The sequence below is a fragment of the Myotis yumanensis genome, unplaced genomic scaffold (assembly GCF_028538775.1).
Source record: "Myotis yumanensis isolate MYYU_CA2020_CCGP unplaced genomic scaffold, mMyoYum1.0.hap1 SCAF_5, whole genome shotgun sequence".
Lineage (NCBI taxonomy): Eukaryota > Metazoa > Chordata > Mammalia > Chiroptera > Vespertilionidae > Myotis > Myotis yumanensis.
This window is the reverse complement of record NW_027223756.1, coordinates 89,640,700-89,661,549: the sequence shown is the minus strand read 5'-3', so window position 1 is coordinate 89,661,549 and position 20,850 is coordinate 89,640,700. Positions and strand designations below refer to the sequence as shown.

The 20,850-nt window shown below is 54.3% G+C and overlaps 1 protein-coding gene across 1 annotated transcript in view; it reads left to right on the top strand.

Annotated features, from left to right (window-relative positions):
• Window positions 1-3,933: 3,933 nt before the first annotated feature.
• The window catches only part of CPAMD8 (C3 and PZP like alpha-2-macroglobulin domain containing 8), a 61,013-nt gene continuing 44,096 nt past the window's right edge, over window positions 3,934-20,850 (top strand). Inside the window, 10 exon segments of the mRNA XM_070416334.1 lie at window positions 3,934-4,181; window positions 7,851-8,002; window positions 9,610-9,632; window positions 12,329-12,494; window positions 12,568-12,620; window positions 16,000-16,017; window positions 16,460-16,514; window positions 17,364-17,477; window positions 19,432-19,516; window positions 20,490-20,598. Of these exon segments, the coding sequence (XP_070272435.1) occupies window positions 3,952-4,181; window positions 7,851-8,002; window positions 9,610-9,632; window positions 12,329-12,494; window positions 12,568-12,620; window positions 16,000-16,017; window positions 16,460-16,514; window positions 17,364-17,477; window positions 19,432-19,516; window positions 20,490-20,598 (1,005 nt within the window). The 5' untranslated portion in view covers window positions 3,934-3,951.

The following is a 20,850-nucleotide window of genomic DNA, read 5'->3' as shown; positions in this document are numbered from 1 at the left end:
CCAAGCCATGCCAGGGGCTCTGGTCACTGGTAAGAAGGGCTGCAGATGGCACCGCCACCCTATTGCTAGGACAGACACACATACACTCACCCCACAGACACACGGCTCCCAGGTGAGGCTGGCAGGTGCAGACAGCCCCCAGGTGTGGTGGTTGAGTGCACGACCTTCCAGGTGAGGTGAGGTGGGCGGGTACAGACCACACATTACAGGGACTCACTTGGAGGCACAGCCACCCAGCTGAGGGAGCCCCTGAGGCGGGGGAGGAGGAGCCTCACAATGACAGAGCCCCTGGGTGGGACCTGAAAGATGAGAAGGAGCCAGATGGGAGCACAGGGCAGATTAGTGAGTGGCCTCCCCAATATTACTGGGTCATACTTACACTGCATTTTTTGGTCATTTATCTGAGATGCAAATATAACTCTATTTTTATTTGCTAACTTTGGCAACCCTACACCTAATTCGTGCCTTTTCTCTGCTGAAAAGTTGCTATTTAGTCAATGCTTATTTATTTATTTTTTATTGTCTTAAGTTTTACATATGTCTCCTTTATCCCCAATTGCTCACCCCCCCTCAACCATTCCCACCCCGGGCAAGCCCCCACCGCCCCAGTGTCTGTGTCCATTGGTTATGCCAATATGAATGCATACAAGTCCTTTGGTTGCTCTCTAACCTCCCCACCTCCCCTGCCGTTTGTCTCTGGATCTATTTTGGTTCATCAAATTATGTTGATCATTATATCCCACATGAGCGAGATCATGTGATATTTATCTTTCTCTGTCTGGCTTATTTCGCTTAGCATAATGCTCTCCAGTTTCATCCATGCTGTTGCAAATGGTAAAAGTTCCTTCTTTTTTATAGCGGTGTAATATTCCATTGTGTAGATGTACCATCGTTTTTTAAATCCACTCATCTGCTGATGGGCACTTAAGTTGTTTCCAAATCTTAGCTATGGTGAATTGTGCTGCTATGAACATAGGGGTGCATATATCCTTTCTGATTGGTGTTTCTGTTTTCTTAGGATATATCCCTAGAAGTGGGATCACTGGGTCAAATGGGAGTTCCATTTTTAACTTTTTGAGGAAACTCCATACTGTCTTCCACAGTGGCTGCACCAGTCTGCATTCCCACCAGCGGTGCATGAGGGTTCCTTTTTCTCCACATCCTCTCCAGCACTTGTCCTTTGTTGATTTGTTGATGATAGCCATTCTGACAGGTGTGAGATGGTACCTCATTGTTGTTTTGATTTGCATCTCTTGGATGATTAGTGTCTTTGAGCATGTTTTCATGTCTCTCGGCCTTCTCCAGTGCTTATTTATAGTCTGTCTTTTGGGCATAAACCCCAAAGTGGAACAACTAGATCATATAGTGATTCTATGTTCCACTTTTTGAGGCCCTGCCAGACTGTTTCCACAGTGGCTGCACCATTTTACATCTCCATGAGCGGTGTGCACACGAGTCCCAATTTCTCCACATCCTTGCCAATACTTGTTATTGTCTATTTTTTAAAAAAATAATACCATTGTGTAGGTGTGAACTGGTGTCTCATGATGGTTTTAATTTGATTTTCCCTAATGATTAGTGATGTTTCATGTGCTTATTCACGATTTTTATATCTTCTTTGGAGAAATGTCTGTTCAGAGCCTTTGCCCGTTGTTGAATTGGGTTATATGCTTCTTGTTGTTGGATTGTGGGCACTCTTTACATATTCTGGATAGTAATCCCTCACCAGATATATGCTTTGCAAATATTTTGTCCCATCCTGTGGGCTGTCTAAAGTCCTATTGTTTAAGCTATCAAACTTATGGTAATGTGTTACAGAAATTCATCCTGTGCTCTTCCTCCCATGCTTCTACTGGACCAAGAACATGTATGGTGTGTACACACACACACAGACACACATGTGCGCGCACACACACACACATGCACCAAGACATTACAGCCATTGTCCAGGAGGGCGAATGCATGTTCCTCTCCACGTGCATCAGGGAGAGTGCTGGGCAGATCCGCCCGGTTTTTCTCCATCTGTAAAGGCGTCCCCAAGGTGCTTCCCTGCTCCTCGGAGATTCTCAGCAGCTTTTGCATCCTTTTCCCAAGCAACTTTCCCTGCGAGCTGATGCCCTTTTCTGGACACCTGGAAGTCCTTGAGAAGACATTGCTCTGTTGTGCTCTTTGCTGAGATCAGGTAAGGCCAGAAGAGGAGCCTCCCTCACAGCCCTGGGAGTGGGCGCTCACGGCTGTGTGCAGAGATCTCTGCTCCTCCACCGAGTCAGCAGCTCTAGTCCTCACTCGCTGGGGCCTCGGGGACACAGGGTGAGGACAGCCACCCCCACCCTCAGCACCTGGCCATGCTCCCCAGACCACAGGAGGTGAAAGCCCTTGGGTCTTGTTGCAATTCCCTCCCTGCATTCTTCTCCATGGTTCTGTCCACCCCCTTCCCATCTCTCTGCACCTCACTTGTGGGCTCACATGTGGCACCTCCTTCACCTTGTCCGTGGATGGTCATGCAGGCTGCTTCTGGTTACTCACGGCCCCTAACGATGCAGCTGCTTGGCTGCATCACCTTGGTCACAGCCTTTTCCTGTTAGTGGAGTCAGAGGTCACATGAAGTTTTAACTTCATTACTGTCACTGGCTGCTCCCCCAGTGACAGGGTAGCTGTGTCCTCCTAGGCAGCGAGCTTCACACCCTACAGCTGCTCCTGCACACAGGCATGTCTGTTTCCCCTCTGGTCTGGGGATCCCTGGGGGGGCTGGGCTGACGTGAGCTATGAGGTGTTTACTAGAAGACCCTGCTTGGTGCCCGTGGGGACTGTGCCTGTAGGCTGGCACCTCCTTCTAGTCTCTCAGCACCGCCACTGCCCCGCTATTCCCTCATCTAGGCCGGTTCCTGCACTGCCCCCTCCATCATCTGCTGTGGCAGATGCTGTGTGTCCCACTGCCTGCCCAGGGCTTGGTCCAAAGCCTATGGGGGAGGCTGGGGGAGGCTGGGAGCAGAGAGGGTTCTGGGAAGGAGCAGGAGTTGGACAGGCAGCGGAGGAGGGTGGAGAGGCGGAGTTTGAACAAAGGCAGGCAGTGGGGTCAGCACAGTGTGCAGGAGGAACTAGAGTGAATGAGGCTGGGCCATTAGGCAGCCCCAAGTTTGGACTTGGTCCCGTTAAACACTAAAGAGGCCGCAGGCCAGCTGGGGGTGGGCGATACTGGAGGGAGAGGGGAGAGGACTTGAACATGACATTGAAAGGCGTTGTCCCCACCAGAGGGACCTACAACAGGGGGACCATCTTTGAGCTGGTGACACTGGGAGGGGCAGGAGGGGACACCCTGCCCTCAAAGAGGAAGGGGTGCACACAGCAGGGGTGCAGAGGGGAAAGAAGACTGAGAGAGGGAGGGGCTGGCCCAGGGGATTTGCAGACGCTGCGGTGCTGCGAGGGCAGAAGTGAGGACGGCAATCAGGGGCCGGTGTCTGGAAGGGTGGCCCTCTAGCCAGCCTTAGCTTCTCCAAAGGGCTCTACTCCTCAGCCTCCAGGTGGTGGGTGGGGAAAGGGGGGGTTGGGGAGGACACAGCGGGCCCAGCATAGCGGGGGATGAAGAGGGCACAGAGACGAAGCACCCCTGTGCAGGGATGGGGACGGGTCCACCGTGCCATGGGTGGGCGGCTGGGGGGCGGACCGGCAGGGTGGATGGGGGTACAGTCCAGGGAGGGGGCGAGTTTGGGGAGGATATTGGGTCAGGTTGGGGAGGGGGACAGTTCGGGTAGACGAGGGGAAGGGGGTGGGCGGGTCTGGGGGTGCATCCGCGCAAGGGGCGGGTCCGGGAGGTTGTGGGGAGAGTCGGTGGATGGGATGAGTTCAGGGGCGGGGCGAGGGCGGGGCGCGCGGGGCGGGCCGGGCAGAGGCGGGTCCGGGTAGGGGGCTGGTCCCCGCTGCCCAAGCCTGGCCGGGCGCGGAGCAGGGCGCATGGCGCCGGGCGCACGGCGCGGGGGTTGCGAACAAAGGGTCCCCGACGGCGCAGCGGGGACAGGGTCGCTCGGACCCTGGCTCCGGTCCAACCCCGTCCCGGCCCCCTCCCTTGGTGCGGCGTCTCCGCGGAGCCCGAAAATGTGGGGCGCCCTGCTTGGGCCGCTGCTCAGGCTCCTGCTGCTTCTGTCGCCGAGGGACAGCGTGCACGCCGCCCGCCCCCAGGCCCCGTGAGTAGCCCCGGGCGACCGAGGAGGCTGGCCGCCTCCCGGGGTGGGAGTCCCAGAGACTGGCTCAGAGAGGTGTAGCGACCCGCCCAAGGCCACACAGCCTCCGCGCTGGTGGGACCTAGCTTCTTGTCCCCCAGTACATACGGGTCGGACTGGGAAAGGGGGCGCTCTGAGACTTCGGCAGGGGCCCCTGGTGGTACAGGGACTCCCCAGAGCTCGGGCTGCAGACGCTGCCCCCTTGGGTGGCCGTGGCTGTCGTCTGGGGTGGCGATTTCAAGTTGCCCCTGGCATGAAGGTAAGAGGTTCGCGTTTTGGCTGAGGAATGGGAGAAAGTTCGTTTTCCTAGGCAGGGCGTGGTGGTGGGGGAGGAAGTGTTTGTTTGGCTTCCACATTTTTCTTGGAGTTCACTTACAGAGCTTCTGGGGGATTGACATGGGAGGAGGTGACTTCACTGGCTGCTCAGGAGACTTTCCCAGGAGCTGGCTGGGTAGGGAATCTTTCCAGACCTGCCAAGTTCGGGTCAGCCCTGCAAGGCTGTGGGTTCAGGGGGGCTGCCTCCTGCTGCCCCAGCTCAGCCGCTTGGTCCAGCTCGGCCTTTCCGAGGTGCTTTGCAAGCAGTCCTCCTTCAGGAGTTCCCAGAATCAGGTCTCCAGGGGACTAGCGTGGGGTGCACTGCTCCTCTGAGATCACAGTTTGAGAAGTAAGACAGCACGCTGGCTTCGAGCAATGGGGTTCCCTCCCCTGGACCTTGTGAAGTTGGAACCCAGCAGACTTTTGTGCTGATGGACACCTTTTAGAATATCAGCTCTCAGCCAGAGGGCGATCTGTGTCCCCTCGGGGCCCTTCAGCATTGTCCAGAGGCATTTGGGCCTTGTCACATCCAGGGGCAGGCAGTGCTGCTGGAACCTACTGGGTAGGGGTTAGGGACACTGCCACGGACAGATCAGCCCCCCTCACACAGCATGACACAGCCCTAAAGGAGAGATCCTGCCTTAGAGGGACCAGAGGCCCTTCGCTGAAGGGTTTTAAACAGAGTTTGACTGAATTAGCCCTGGGATCTCACCACTGTTGCGTGAAATGGAACCCCGACGCCGGGAGACACAGCAACTGACTTGCGGTTCCAGATCAGCTGGCCTCCAGGCCTCGGCCCACCATCCTGAAGGATCTCGTTTTAGGAAAAGCCTTGGATTTTGTCCCACGTTGTTGGCTTTTTTCAGGAGAAATCTCTAGCCCCAGAAAGCAGCATGGATTTGCAAGACCAACACCGTCTACCCAAGCATGTCAAACTCTCAGCCAGCGGGCCACAGGCCTCATTGAAATAAACGGCGCTTTACCAAACACCACCTTTCCCAGGTCTAAAGAACGAGAAGCCAGTGTCGGCTCAGATGCCAGGGTCGACAGTGGTTGGCTGGCGATCACACTGCCAGGCGCAGCTCCTGGCCCTCAGGGAAAACGCATCTGGTCCCAGCAGGTCCTCTGGGCCTTTGGGTGAAGATGCTAACGGGGACCTGGATGAGGGCTCTACAGGCGACAGCGGAAAACAAACATGCGGATTGTGTATTTTCCAGGTGCTCTTCCACACTCAGCACACGCCAGGTGGGGGCCCCCGGGATCAGCTGGGAGCTGGACGGAAAGACTCTGTCCTGAACGAGGCCACATTCCAGTGCAGCAGCGAGACAGGACCCGTGGGGGTTCGGGGCCACTGCGCGCCCGAGTCAGTGCTGGAGTTAGAGGGTAGCAGCTCGCCCCTCGGGTGACTGTGTGCTCTGGACACAGTGAAGGACTCGGGATCATTGCATGCGCTGTGCACTGAGGCCAGCACTGCACAGGGGAGCTCAGGGTCTTGTTGGTGCAGGAGCCACACACGACACATCACATACGAAGCAAGGGTCTTCCTGCTCGAGATGGTTCATGTCCGTTCCCGGCATCACTGCATACTCTGTTGGGTGCTGGAGTCAGACAGAATACGTAAGATCCGTGGTCAGTACACATTCGGGTCAGTGCTGGATCTGGACATCCATGAGACCCAGGGTTACTGCATGCTCCGGAAGGTATAGTTACACACCCAGGGTCAATACGAGCTCTGTGCGTGGCTGGGGCCAAACACTGCACTCGGGAATCCAGTTGGCAGGCACTTGTTGGTGCTGGAGTCGGACAGAACATGGGACCCCATGGTCACTACTCCAGTCATTGCTGGGTCTGGCCAGTGCACCTTCGAAGTTAGGGTCTCTGGCCACTCTCATTGTGCTGGAGTCATATAGTAGATGGTAAGTCCCCGAGATCCTTGCAGGCTGTGGTCAGTCCTGCAGTTGGACAGTCCATGTAGGAATCCAGGTTGCGTGAACTCTGGTCATTGTTTGAGCCAGACAGAGCACAGTGGATTCCTAGGGTCAGTGCTGCGGGAACCCGTGTGTCTTTCGATATGCCAGACTTCTCCTGAAGTTGTAATGAAGTCCAGTTTATCAGTGATTTCTTTGAAGCATTGGGATTGTGCTTTTAGTATCTTATTCATGAAATCTTTGCCTAACACAAGTTCACAGAGCCTTCCTCCTATGTTTTCTTCTAGTGCTTTTATAGTTTTACATTTAGTGTCTGACCCACATTGAATCCATCTTAGCGTTCGATGTGCGATAAGGGTCTAAATTCATCCTTTTGCATGTGGGTGTCGGGTTGTCTCAGAGAGGATTTTGAGAAATGCCTAGTCCAGAGTTTTCCCTTTTGCCTCTTTCTTTCTAGTGTCCATAGTTCTGCTCAGTTGGACTTGTACTGCCTTTGCTGCTGGTGCTCTGGGCACTTGTTGCCTTGTGAACAGGTCCAGTGGTTATGGACGAGCTTTTGTGATGTTCGGTGGAAAGCTGCAGAACACGAGGAGGCAGGAACGCGGGTGGGGAGGCCTGGGACTCAGGCCACAAAGGCACCCAGGGCCCTCTCCTCGCTGGCTCTGTGACCTGGTGCACATTCTTTCTCCTTCTGCAAGATCAGCTCTCCTGTCTGCAAAGTCAAGCTGAGGGTTTTTAAAGAGAGAGGGATGTTTTGATTCCATTGTTCGAGAAGCTTTTCCTGTGTTGGGTCATTCAGTTTGGTTTTAGGGGTTCGTTCTTAAAATTAACTCTGTGGGAAGCTCCTTACTTCTTCCCACTGGGTTCCGGAGTCTGACTGTCTGGGTTCAAATCCTGGTGTCTCACTGATGCGGGCACATGACTTGGCTGCTCCAGGACTTAATTTTTGACTCTGCAAATGGGAGATGCGCACACTTCTCACAGAGCGGCTGTGAGGATGGAGTAGAGTCCTGCCCCTTAGCCTACAGGACGAGCACTTCAGACTGTGCGCTTGGCACGTGCAAATGTCCGATGGCAGAGAAAAGGCCAGGGGCCAGAATGCAGAGGTCGAAGGGAGGTGTGGCACTGGATTCAGAGAGGCCAGATGCTTACCCAGTGAGGGCCTCAGAGGCCAGTTACCCAGTGAGGGCCTCAGGGGTGAACAAGCCAGTCCATGGTTTTCAGGAGCCCACAATTTGAGGGGAATACAGATGCATGAAGTGACCGTGCTTTCAGGGTGAGGAATAGGTGGAGTGAGCCTGGGGTGCAACCTGACCCTGCCAGGGTGGCAGTGAGGCCAGGGGTGGGTCAGACAGTCCTTGGCCTTCACCACGGTTCTCCTCTCCTGCAGGGGCTATTTGATCACAGCGCCCTCCGTCTTCCGCTCGGGGGTGGAGGAAGTCATCAGCGTGACCATCTTTAACTCCCCAAGGGAAGTCATGGTCCAGGCTCAGTTGGTGGCCCAGGGCGAGGCAGTGGCATGGAGCCAGGGAGCCATGCTGGGTAGGTCTCCGGGCTGTCTGATGGGGGCTTCCCCTTCCTTCGCACAGTGGAGCCGTTTCCTGGCCTTCAGGGCTTGGGCAGGGTGGGCCTTGCTTTGCTTCCTCCCATCCCACCTCCCTAGGACCCTGGCAGGGAGGGCAGGCAGGTTGAGTTCTCCCCATTTCTCAGATGAAGAGAGTAAGGCCCCGGAGGGGCAGCCACCTCCCCAGAATGGGGAATCCGAGTCCAGGTTCTATGGGTGCAGATATGGATGGAGTCAGGCACCTTTCGTGTCAGCTTTGGCTAGAGGTGGGATGGGCCCATATCAGACCTTTTCTTGAGCTTTGCCCCCTCTCCCCCACCCCACCCTGTAGGGTGCTGGACCCAGACCTGGGCTCCCAGCTGGGCGGAGCTTAGGCCCTCAGCCAGCCTCTCCCACAGTTTCCTTGGTAAATTGCAGAGAAAGACAGCGCTGGCCTCCTGGCCCTGCCTCAGGGGCTCCCAGTCTGGTAGGGCGGGTGACTCATTCCTCACAGGGAGCATGGGCAGGATGCAGCCACAGGAGACAGGATGTGCTGGGGCTCTAGTGGGGCAGCCCCTGTCCTCTGCAGGGACACGGGGAGGCCGACCAGGAGTGGAAACGAGGAGAAGGGATTGGGCGGGCAGGAGGAGTGCAGGCAGTCCCTGTTCCTCTCCAGGGGTCGTCCCCGAAACCCAACTCAGGTTGGTTTCAGTGGCAGAGTTTTAGGGCCTCTCATAACTAGAAAAGTCCACGGACATTACTGGCCATCTCCTGGCCACACTTCTGGATGGGCCCCTGTCTCCTCAAAGCTCAGAGGAAGTGGTGGTGGGGCTCCCAGGATTCCCTCTGAGTGGTGCATCTTGGGTCATATCCTCAACTCAGACCCAGTCCCTGTGGGCAGGGGCAAGGCCTGTGCTGGTTGGCTATGTGGGTCATCATGTGCTCAACTCTGAGCCAATCCCTGTGATAAGGGCAAAGGCCTATGTAGATTTGCACAGAGCTCCACCAGATGACATGGACTGGGAGTTGGTCAGGGGTTCCTACAAGGAAATCAGGGTTTGGCTAGCAAGGAAGGCAGGGTGGGGTGGAGAGGGGAGGGGGGATTCATTCTGGGAGGCAGAAACAGTAGATGTCTAAATAAGCCCTGAAGGCCAGTAAGTCCCGAGAGGTGTCAGAATAGCAAATGACTCCATTTGGGTAGAAGAGAGACGATGGGAGACCAGTCAGATTCACTCGAGCAAGGTCCACTAGGAACCTCAGTCTCTTCTTCTTTCTCCCGTTCCTCTTCCCTGGAGTTTCTCTTTGCTCCCCTCACAGCTTACCTTGGGCAGAGGCCAGGGGTGAAGTGAATCAAGTATGCAAGCCGGCCAACTTTCCCCTGAATAGCTCAGCTTTGTCCATTCCCTCCGGCCTTCAACTCTCGCCAGTTTGGCAAGCCCAGCCCAGCCCAGCCCAAGCCAGACCAGTGTGACCCAGGGTATATGCTTGTTCACAGAAAATCCCTCTGGCTTGAGAAACCCCTGTTTGTAAGGCTGCAGGCCAGGGAGGTTGGGCAGGAAAACACAGCTTCTGATTTAACCGTTTTTGTTTTATTTTCAATTTTTAGATAAAGGGACAATCAAACTCAAGGTAAGCTATGAACTTTTGAAATCATAAACCCTACCTTGGGAATAAATTGAATTGGATGGAACAAGATATGTTGCATGTGTTTTGAGAAAAATCACTGAGAAAAACAATGATTGATGAGGAAAAAATTTAGACAAGGAGAAGTCACCCATAAGCCCCTTCCCTATACTTTTCACTTTTTCACATTTCCTGCAAATCCTTGTCTCCTTGAGCACATTTTTTCATAGTTGCAATTAAAGGGTATACACCATGGTGTTTCCTGTTGTTTTCTCTAAACACATTGTATAAACATATTTTCATGTGTCAAAGTCTCTATAATTGTATTTTGCATCCTGTTGTAAACAGCATCTTATTACATCCCTTTTATGTACAGTTGATCCTTGAACAATGAGGGGGTTACCAGTGCCACTCCCCCCGAAGCAGTGGAAAATCTGTGTATAACTTTTGACTCCCCCAAAACTTAACTATAGTCATTCTCTTGGTATTTGCAAAGAATTGGTTTTAGAACTCCCTGCAGACACCAAAATCCGAGGATGCTTAAGTCCTTTATTATAAAACTAGAGGCCCAGTGCATGAAATTCATGCACTGGGGTGGTGGGGGGGTGGTGGGGGGGAGGGTGTCCCTCAGCCCAGCCTACACCCTCTCCAATCTAGGACCCCTCAGGGGATGTCCGTCTGCCAGTTTAGGTCGGACATCCCTCTCACAATCCGGGACTACTGGCTCCCAACCACTTGCCTGCCTGCCTGCCTGCCTGCCTGATTGCCTCTAACCACTTCTGCCTGCCAGCCTGATCACCCCCTAAACACTCCCCTGCCAGCCTGATTGATGCCTAACTGCTCCCCTGCCAGACCGATCGCCCCCAACTGCCCTCCCCTGCTGGCCATCTTGTGGCTGTGGGCACCGCCATCTTTGTGATGATGTGAGGGTCAATTAGCATATTCCTTCTTTATTAGATAGGATGGCGTAGAATAATGCATACAGTCAGTCAGCCTTCTGCATCCGTGGATTCCCAACCCCAGATCAAAAATTCTGTTTTCACCCAGTGGTTGGTTGAATCCACGGATGCAAAACCCACAGATATGGAAGGCCAATATTTATTGAAAAAAACCTGCAATTCAGGTGTTCAAAGGTCAACTGTAGTAATTTACAAAGCTCTCACCTTGTACGTATTTAGATCTTTAAAAATTGTTTTTAGGGTTTTGATAATGTAACCCAAAGGTTGCGATCATCTTTATGTGTAAAGCTATTAGCGTGCCGGATGCCTGCCTTTGGCTAAACACTCTGAAAAAGAGTTACCAGGTCAGGATCTAGGCCTGTTTCTCAGTCCTGCTTTGTTTTATTTTAGTTTTTAAACAACTTATTTATTGATAGATTGAACTTAGAGAGAGAGGAAGGGAGAGAGAGACACACACACACACACATCGATTTGTTGTTCCACCCATTTATGCACTCATTGGTTGCTTCTTGTATGTGTCCCAACTGCGGAGCGAACCTGCAACCTTTGTGCATTGGAATGATGCTCTAACCAACACAGCTATCTGGCCAGGGTGGTAGGAGATGCAGCATTGCCTTCCCACAGCACCGCCCGCCATACATTAGAGACCAAATTTCCCACAGCCTTGTCGGCATTGAATATTGTTATTTAAAAGTTATTTCCCATACGAAACTACACTGTAGGTAATTCTCTGACGCAGTTTTGAAACCGGAGTCCTTGATTTCCAGGGGTTTATAAGCACTGACATTGTAGGCATTCACTGAGTTAGCTGGTCCCTAACTTTTATCAGATGCTCAAAGGGGTCCCTGAATGAATGGACTAAATTGAGACTCATTCTTAATTATAATGTGCCCCGTGCCGTGGTCAGAATGAAGTCCGAGGCGGTTGTGTCCTTCGTGCGGTGGCACGGAGGGCAGTAATAGCCCCTCCTTCGAAGGAGCATTCCTACGGAGGATGTTTACGCCCTTCCCTCTGTGACACTTGGCAATGCCAATGCCTGGAGACATTATGGGTGTCACAACGGTGGTGGGCGGTTGCCACTGGAATCTAGAGGGTAGAGACCAGGGAGGCCGTTCAACACCCAGGTGCCCAGGACCTCCCCGCCCCAGAGAACAAACCAGCCCCAGATGGCAACAGTTTGCTGTATCAGAAAATAGGGCAGCCCCGGACAGGGGTTGAAGTTACTAGCGTGTGCGGTCCCCTGCCACCGCACACAAGGAGGGCCTCCTCCCAGGATAGATGCTGTGGGTTTGTACAGGAGACCAGCGAAGGCCCGTGTAATTCTGGGAGGGGGGCCAGGGGGTCTTAACCCACTAGAGGCCAGCAGCACCCTCATCGCTGTTATGACAACTAGAAACATCTTCAGACACGGCCAGTGTCCTCTGGGGTGAGGGGTGGTGGGGAGCAGAATCCTCCCCCACCCCTAACCCAAGTTGAGAAATGCTCACCCAGAGCTATTCTAAGTGCGACAATCCAGGACCCTTTTGGGAGTCTCTAGTCTGTTGAGCAGCATCCTGGCCTCCACCCACTAGATGCCCTACCCCCAGCTGTGGCACCCAAAAAACACCTCCAGAAACTGCCAAGCGTCCCCTAGAGGGGCACAGTCACCACAGGTGAGCACCCCCACCCTAGACCTCCACGCTGCTTTCCCAACACCTAGGTCCCCTCCAGGGTGACACCCCGTTTCCAATGCTCTGCGCACAGGTGCCCACGGGCCTCCGGGGCCAGGCCCTCCTGAAGGTGTGGGGCCGAAGCCGGCAGGAAGAGGAGGGCACCCTCTTCCACAACCAGACCTCCGTGAGCGTGGATGCCCGGGGGGCCTCCGTGTTCATCCAGACCGACAAGCCAGTGTACAGGCCCCAGCACCGAGGTGGGCACCGGTGCGGGCGGGGGAGGGCTGGCCGTAGCCTGGAGCTGCTACACGTCTCTCTCCTTCCTCCCAGTGCTCATCAGCGTCTTCACCGTCACCCCAGACCTGAGGCCCATCAGTGAGGAGGTGAGATTTGCTTCTAAACCCTGTGCCCAGAACACACATCCCTGAGACACCCTGGCCAGGCCACCGTCAGCAACTGGCCTTTCTCCTCTGTCCTCTTACAGTTTTTACCTCCGGTTTGGTCCCTCCCTGGGCCTCCACTTCTCCTGGGAGGCCCAGGGGAAGTCTGTGGGACAGGAGGAGGCAAGAACGCTGGTGGGGCCCTCGCTGGTTTGGCTCAGTGGATAGAGCATCGGCCTGTGGACTGAAGGGTCCCAGGTTCGATTCCGGTCAAGGGCATGTGGCTGGGTTGTGCACTCAATCCCAAGTGGGGGTGTGCGGGAGGCAGCTGATCGATGATTCTCTCTCATCATTGATGTTTCTAGCTCTCTCTCCCTTTCCCTTCCTCTCTGAAATCAATAAAAATATATATTTAAAAAAAAATGGTAGATGCCCCATAAGGGAGCACCATGGTCCAGGCAGTGGCCAGTGCCCTCTATGCAGGCTTATGAAGGATTTAAGTAGCAACGGGTTATCATTTGAAATCCTACTGGCCCTGCTTTTAACATTATTAGAAAGAAAATATAACCGCACATCAAACCCATCATTTCTCCTCGGAAATGAACATATTCACAGGAAGAAGGCGTTGATTTTCTTTTAACCTTTTATTTGGAAATAACGTCAAATGCACAGAAAAGTTGGAAGAACAGCACAGAGAAATCCCATGTGCCCTTTATTCAGCCTAGGGATTGGCCAACTTTCTTGAAAGGGCCGGGTGGTAAATATGTTCGTGTCCGTGGGGCCAGAAGGATTCTGTCTCAATTACTCAGATCTGCTGTTGTTGCATAGACTTAGTCAGAGACATACTGGTATGTGAATAAATGGGTGTGGCTGGGTGCCAATAAAGCTTTATTTACACAAACAGATAGAGGGCCAGATTTGGCCTGATCTGGGACAGTGGTTCTCAAATTTGAGTGTGTGTCTGATTGCCCTGGGGGGGCTTGCTCAAACAGATTGCTGAGCCCTCCCTAGAGTTATTGACCCGGTTATTGATTCCCTGATTTCTAGAGAGGTGCCCACGAATCTGTTTTCTAACAGGTGCCCAGTTGATGCTGCTGCTGGACGAGGGAACACACTTTGAGAACCACAGATCTAGATTCACCAGTTACAAACATTTTGCTACACTTATGTGCTTTCTCTCTCTCTCTGTATATACACCTATATACATATGCACTTATAAGATTATTTTAATGATCAGTTATATTTTAATGATAAATTATATTGGTGTGTCTGGTTGCTGGTGATGGTAAGTGCAGCCAGTGGTTTAAGTAGAGTTTGCCCTGTTGCTCCCACCAAAAGTCTGTCTTTCCCCTTTGTGGTCAATAAGTAATCTGTGAGGACCCGAGGTTCTTTGCATACCCAGTTACCCATCAGACGCTCACTGCCAGTTCTAGCTTCCACAGACGATTCCAAAATTACATGAAACAAAACTCGCTGTGATGAGTGCAAAGTGGTGATTTTCCCGGCTCCGTTATTTCCTCGGCTTCTCCTTGGCATTCGCTGCACGGAGGAGCTTGCAGAAAAGCATTGATTGTGAAGGAAGAGGTTTACGTACACTACACACTACTCGTGTGCACAGCAAAGATGTGAACGTGGTCTGCGGGCGACTTCCACTTAGGGAGCCCTGAGAGGACATGTGTAGGGCACGGGCTACGTGCACGTCCTCGAGTACTGAGTGCTCGGGGCACGTCGCTGAGCAGAGCATACGGGGGCCCCACCCCTGTGGGGCTCATATTCTGGACAATAACGCTGCACAGTTCCTAGTGGCTGGTGGCCAGCCTAGAAGGGCAGTTCTGTGGGTACACACGGCTTTTCCTTAACTTTCGTCACCCCAAGTTTCTGTGCCTTTTCATCGACTATTTTGATGCACTTGCCTGTTCTTTTCCACCGGCACGTCCTTCCTCAGGCTGAGCTGGACCTCAGGAGCGGGTTCCCAGGGCAGAGCGGGTTCCCAGGGCAGCGTGGCAGGCCCTGGGTGTGTACGTGTTTTGCTTTCTGAGCGGACAGGGCTAAGTTCCTGCACCCAGATACCGAGGGGGCCTGTGCCCACAGTTTTCCCTGGGGAGGGGCTGGGGCTCGGCCCCTTGGTATCTGCCTCGTGTGCAGTTATTGCCGGGAAGGGCTTGGCACTCACAATAGAAGGGAAGAGCCCTGGTTTGTGTGGCTGCCCGTTCTCCTCTGGAGGCTGGTCAAGGGTCCGCGCTGGGTGAGGCCCAAGGACAAACATCACAAGAAATTGAATCTAAAGTGCAAGGCTTCCAGCGGCCTCGGGGCTCAGCTGGGGCACACCCGGGCACACAGGCAGCCCTGAGCTAACGCGGTCAGCCACACGGGCATCAGGCAAGGCACGCGGCCTAGGTCAGGAACACAGCGGTGCAAGCCGCGACCTCCACCGGTGAGTTCTTCATCGTGGTCAGAGTTGGCATCGACTGTTGGGTTTGATATGGATGAGCACCGGCTTGCCGCCAGGCCCCAGGCAGGTGTTTGGGAGTTCAGACATGAAAGCACCTGTTTCGGGAGGGCTGCCTGGAGGAGCCGTCCCTGGTTAGAGGCAGAAGCAAGTCTGGGAAGGAGGGCAGGACCGTGATGGGAAGCAGGGAGCACAGAGGCCCTGAGACAGGGCTTGGCCATGCCACCCTCACTGCTAATGGCAACTGTGTGAGTTTGCTAGGGCTGCTGTGACGAAGTGCTGTAAGCTCAGTGGCTTAATCAACACAAGTGTATTCTCTCCCCGTTCTGGAGGCTGGGAGTCCAAGATCAAGGTGTTGGCAGGGTTGGTTTCTTCTTCTCCTCCTCCTCCTCCTTCTCCTCCTTCTCCTTCTCCTCCTCCTTTTTATAACATGTTTTTATTGATTTTTTAGAGAGAGGGGGAGGGAGAGTGATAGAGAGATAGAAGCATCTATGAGAGCATCGATCAGCTGCCTCCTGCACTCCCCCTACTGGGGATCAAGCCCGAAACCTGGGCATGTATTCTGACCTGACCGGGAATTGAACCAGTGACCTCTTGGTTTCTGGGTCAATGCTCAACTGCTGAGCCACATCAGGCCAGGGTAAACCATCCTTTCTTATAAGGACACCATCCTATTTGATTAGGCCCTATGCTAATGACCTCATCTTAAGTGGATTATCTCTACAAAGTACCATCTCCCAATCATTCTGGGGAACTAGAGGCCAGGATGTCAACCTATGAATTTGGTGGGGTGGGGAGGCACAATTCAACTCATAACAGCAACTGTGGGTGTCCCAAGGGACCAGGCCCTGCGTGGGCGAAGACCAAACGTGCATGGAGGGCTGGGGGTTTTGGGTGGGGGTAGCTCACTGCCTCTGTCTGTCTGTGTTGCAGCTGGAAGCCTATATCCTGGTGAGTGGCCTGCCCTGCCCAGCTTGACTCTCGCCTGGTTAGCCTACTCTCAGCAAGGCCTGGTCTGTCTTCGCCCACTGCCCGCCCACCGCTCCCCGCCTGCCCAGTGCCTCGCAAGGAAGGGACCTGGTCCATCCTGGTCCCCGGGTCCACTGTGGGGCAGGCCAGCGTGTGTCTGCCTGTCCCTTTGTAGATTGCACCCAGAGTCCTAATGGTCGTCCCTGAATGGTGAGACAGGCCCAGCCCCCCCCCCCCCCCTTGCACCCCGTTGTCCTCAGACAGGTCCCTTCTATATCCCACGCTCTTTCTGGTTCGCTCCCGTATAAATGGCTAATATGGGGCCTGCCCTTCATGCTTGTCCCGCCCTGGAGAGAGGGCTCAGAAGGGCCACACAAACGCCAGGCACATGCCAGCCGCCTCAGTTCACCGTGTGTCCCCGCAGGACCCCCGGGGCTCAAGGATGATGGAGTGGAGGCACGTGGAGCCGGTCTGCTGTGGTAATTCTCCCCCCCCCCCCCATCCTCTCCCCTTCTTCCTTCTGGCTTTGGGGCTGCACCTCCGGGTAGCAGGTGCTAGAATCCTTCAGGGAAACAGAATGTGGGCTGTCCAGGACCCTCCGCCTGTGTCCTGGGATCCAGCGGGCACACCTGCCTGTACGGGGGACCTTTCTGGAACATTGGGGCCTCATTTGTCAGCACCCCAGCCTTCCTCCCACTGAAGGTCTTCCACGCCATCACCCCCCACCCCAGTTCCCACCCAGCACCCTCCCGGCACCAGGTGTCTCTTCCCCAGCAAGGAGTCGGAGGCTCTGCTTGGCTGAGAAGCTGGCATTCTTTTCCTTTCTCTGTGACACTGGTCTCTCCCTTCTAGCTCTGACCCTAAGGGAGGTGGAGCCCCGAGAAAGGGGAGGTGATAGGTGGCATTTGGAGGGGCTGAGGAAAGCTGTGCCACCTCAGCCGGGAAATGCGCACACGTGACAGACCCGGAGTCCTGCTGGGGTGGGGGGGCTTCCGGGCTCCATGTGCCTCTGAGCCAGACGTGGGGTTCGGGGCCTCCGGCAGGCGCATGGGCCACGGCGTTTGCATGGAGTCATGCCTCCAAGCCCCTGCGCGGCCCTTGGCCCCTCCCACGTCCACTCTTCCTGAGCCTGCAGGGGTGAATATTCTGCTGGGGCCCCCTCCCCCAGCCTCAGACCCCCTCCGGCTTCCCCAGGGGCTGCTTGGGGTAGGGGAGGCACAGGGTCCCCAGAGCGCCTCTACCTGACCTCACCACCGCTGGACGCAGGGCCCAGCCAGCTCCCTGCACACGCACTTGCCCCAGGATTCGGGGTGTCTCTCTCGACACAGGCATCACCAACATGACCTTCCCGTTGTCCGACCAGCCGGTGCTGGGAGAATGGTTCATTTTTGTTGAAATGCAAGGCCACGTGTACAACAAGTCCTTTGAAGTCCAGAAGTATGGTAAGTGGGGGAATCCTGGATCCTAGGACTTCAGATCTGGGAGAAACCACCGACCCAGGGATGACACAGATGCTGAGGGGGCGGATGGCAGGAGCCCCAGGCGTGGAGGGTCGGGAAGGCCCGGCACAGTGTGGAAGGCTGGCCTTTGTCATGTTTTTTCTTTTCTTTTTTAAAAATACGTTTTTATTTATTTTTAGAGAGAGGGGAAGGGAGAGGGAGAAATAGATAGAAACATCAATGAGAGAAATATCCATCCATTGGCTGCCTCCTGTATACCCCTTCCTGGGGATCGAGCCTGCAACCTGAGCGTGTGCCCTGATCAGTAATCGAACCAGCGACTTCTTGGCGCCTGGGTCCGAAGCTCAACCACTGAGCAACACTGGCCAGGCTGTTATGTCTTTTCTAAAAACTGGTGGTAAAATGTAAGTAACATAAAATTACCACCTTAACCATTTCTAATGGACAATTCAGTGGCTTTAAGTACGTTCGCATTGTTGTGCAAACATCACCACCATCCATCGCCAGAACTTTTTTATCTTCCCAGACTGCAGCTCTGCCCCATTAAACACTAACTCCCTTCTTCCCCTCCCCAGCGCCTGGCACCCCCACTACTTCCTGTCCCTGTGAATCTGACTCCTCCGGGGACCTTGCGTACGTGGGGTCACACTGTGTTTGCCCGGTGGTGCCTGGCTCTTTCTCAGCACGTCCTCAAGTCCATCCATGCTGTAGCATGTGTCAGAATTTCCTTCCCTTTTAAGTCCTTCTTTTCCTCTTGTTATTTTTCCCTTGTTCTGACCCCGTGAGGCATCTCCACTTTACAGATGGGGAAACTGAGGCTGAGAGAGCCATTAAGGAAAGTGCTCAGGTGACAAGAGCGAGGGAGCGAACCTGCCAGAGCCAGTTACTCTGCTTCTGTGCTAACATCTCCCCTACGTGGTCAAGGGCTTCTCCTTTTAAGAGGAAGATCTTGGTCCCCAGTTCCATTCCTGATCAGGGCACATGCCCGGCTTGCAGGCTCAGTCCCCAGTGAGGGGTGTGCAGGAGGCAGCTGATGGATGTTTTTCATCGATGTTTCTCTCTCTCTGTCCCTCCCCCTTCCTCTCTCTCTAACATCAATATCAACATATTTTTTAACCAAAGGAAGATCCTGGGAGGAAAGCCGTGGAGGTCAGGGTGTGGGTTGTAAGCAACAGAAGCCCAGTGAATATTCAGGAAGCAATAGAAAAGGAATTTATTTTTATTTTTGTGAAACCTCACCAGAGGATATTTTTTCCATTTAGAGAGAGTGGAAGGGAGGAGGGAGGGAGAGAGAGAGAAAAAGAGAAACATTGATGTGAGAGAGACACATTAATTGGTTGCCTCCCTCACATGCCCTGCATGCCTGGGGCGGGGATCGTACCTGCAACCCAGGTATGTGCCCTTAACTGGGAATTGAACCTGCAACTCTTCAGTGCCTGGGCCGACACTCTAACCACTGAGCAACACCAGCCAGGGGAAAAGAAAAGGAATTTATCGGCTTGGCTCATGTAACAAGCAGGTGGGACCGAGTTTCCTGTGCTGCTCCCGGGTATTGGTCCCTCCTCCCCGAGTTGTGAGCTGCACAGGGTGCCCCGGGGGCTGGATGCTCCCAGGGCTGAGTCATAGGGTCAAAAGAAGCTCCTTTCCATCACAAGCACCTCAGGACGCCCCCTAGTTGGTCCAGGAGCCACTGGCACACCCCTGGAATGGGATGGGATTCACTGTACTCAAGGCACGTGGACCCCTGAGAGAAACGGGGTGCTGGTCCCCCAAAGATAGGAAATGGATGTGGCTGGCAAATCCCCAGAGCTGCCAGTGCTCAGCACAGGGTGGCATGGGTTCTAACAGTGTAAGCGTGCAGTGGCGGCCGGGATCCCTCTGAGGCCAGCCGGGGGTGGGGCCACCTGCTTCCCTCCGCTCTGCTCTCTCCCTTCAGCGCTGCCCAAGTTCGAGCTCCTTATTGACCCACCCCGCTACATCCGGGATGTGGACGCCTGCGAGACTGGCACTGTGCAGGCCAGGTGAGAAGGGGGGTCCCCCCCACAGGCATGCCCTCCTCCTGCGGGACGCCCCTCCCCCACGGGCCTGCTCCTCCCCTTTGGAACATACCTCTCCCCTAAGAGGCACCCTGCCCCAAACTGGACCCCTACCCATCGGCAGCCCCACAGCTGTGGGATGACCCAAGAGGGATTTCTAGAGGGGGTTACCTGGGCCTTTGACCCAGGCCAAAGTGTGGGGCTGACCAGGGTCATCAAGAGACACTGTCCCTTTCTGGGCCTCCTTTGAAGCCCCTAGTCCTGCCCCAGCTCTGCTGCCTGCTGGAGGTGGTGGCCTGGCTCAGGCTGCTCTCTGGCCCGTGTGTGTGTTAAAATCCAAGGATGTGCTGGACACACACACGTTTTCCAGTTTAGAATATAGTTGAAGTGCCTGGCATTATTTTTTTTCACTACAGTCTCCCATTTTGCTCCTTGCCCTGGTAAGCAGGTGTCCCCTCTGCATCGGGCATCCCATACATGCATTTAAATTCCACCGACCTCCCTGAGGTGGTAGTTTTATTCCCACCCTCGGGGTGGAGAAGCGGGAGCTCAGAGAAGTCAAGCCCCTAGTTCACAGCTGAGCTCGTAAGGGCACTTAGAACCAGGCCTCCTCGTGCTCCAGTGGTGTCACCAACCCCAGGGCTTGTCTCACACATCCTGGCCCAGGGCTCCTCTCTGACTCTCGGTCGCTTTTTCTGTCAAACATGAAGCTTGGTACTGAGGACTGCGGGACCCTGAGGTTATCTGTCCTGACTCGGGGCGGCAGGAAGGGCTGGAAGGTTCGGCTACAGGGTGGGGAAGCATCCCGGTGTGAAGGACAGGATCTTGGCACGCATCCTTGAGCACCCCCCGCTAATAGCCACTAGGTCGCCTTGGACACCTCCACTCTCATCCAGCTGCTGGACCCAGTGACCACCTGCTGCTTGTGACATCAGCTACCCTTGTCCCTTTGTTCCAGGTATACCTTTGGGAAGCCCGTCTCCGGAACCTTGACAATCAACATGACCGTGAATGGCGTGGGGTACTACAGCCAGGAGATGGGGTGCCCCGTCCTCAGAACCATGAAGGTGAGGAGCAGCACCTCATGCTGTCCGCCCAGTGGGTCCCTTCCCACAGCGTCTGCCCTCGGCTTCCGCTCTATTGTCATCCATTTTATTTGAATTTCTAAAACAGTATACAGTGGGGATTTCCCCAAAGATAAAATTCTTGTGGGCTGAACATGGAGACTTTAGAACATTCTTAAAAAGGAAGAAAATAATCTTAACTTGTTCTCCAACGGTCCGACACCACCGTTACTGATATTTTGATGTGTTTTCTCC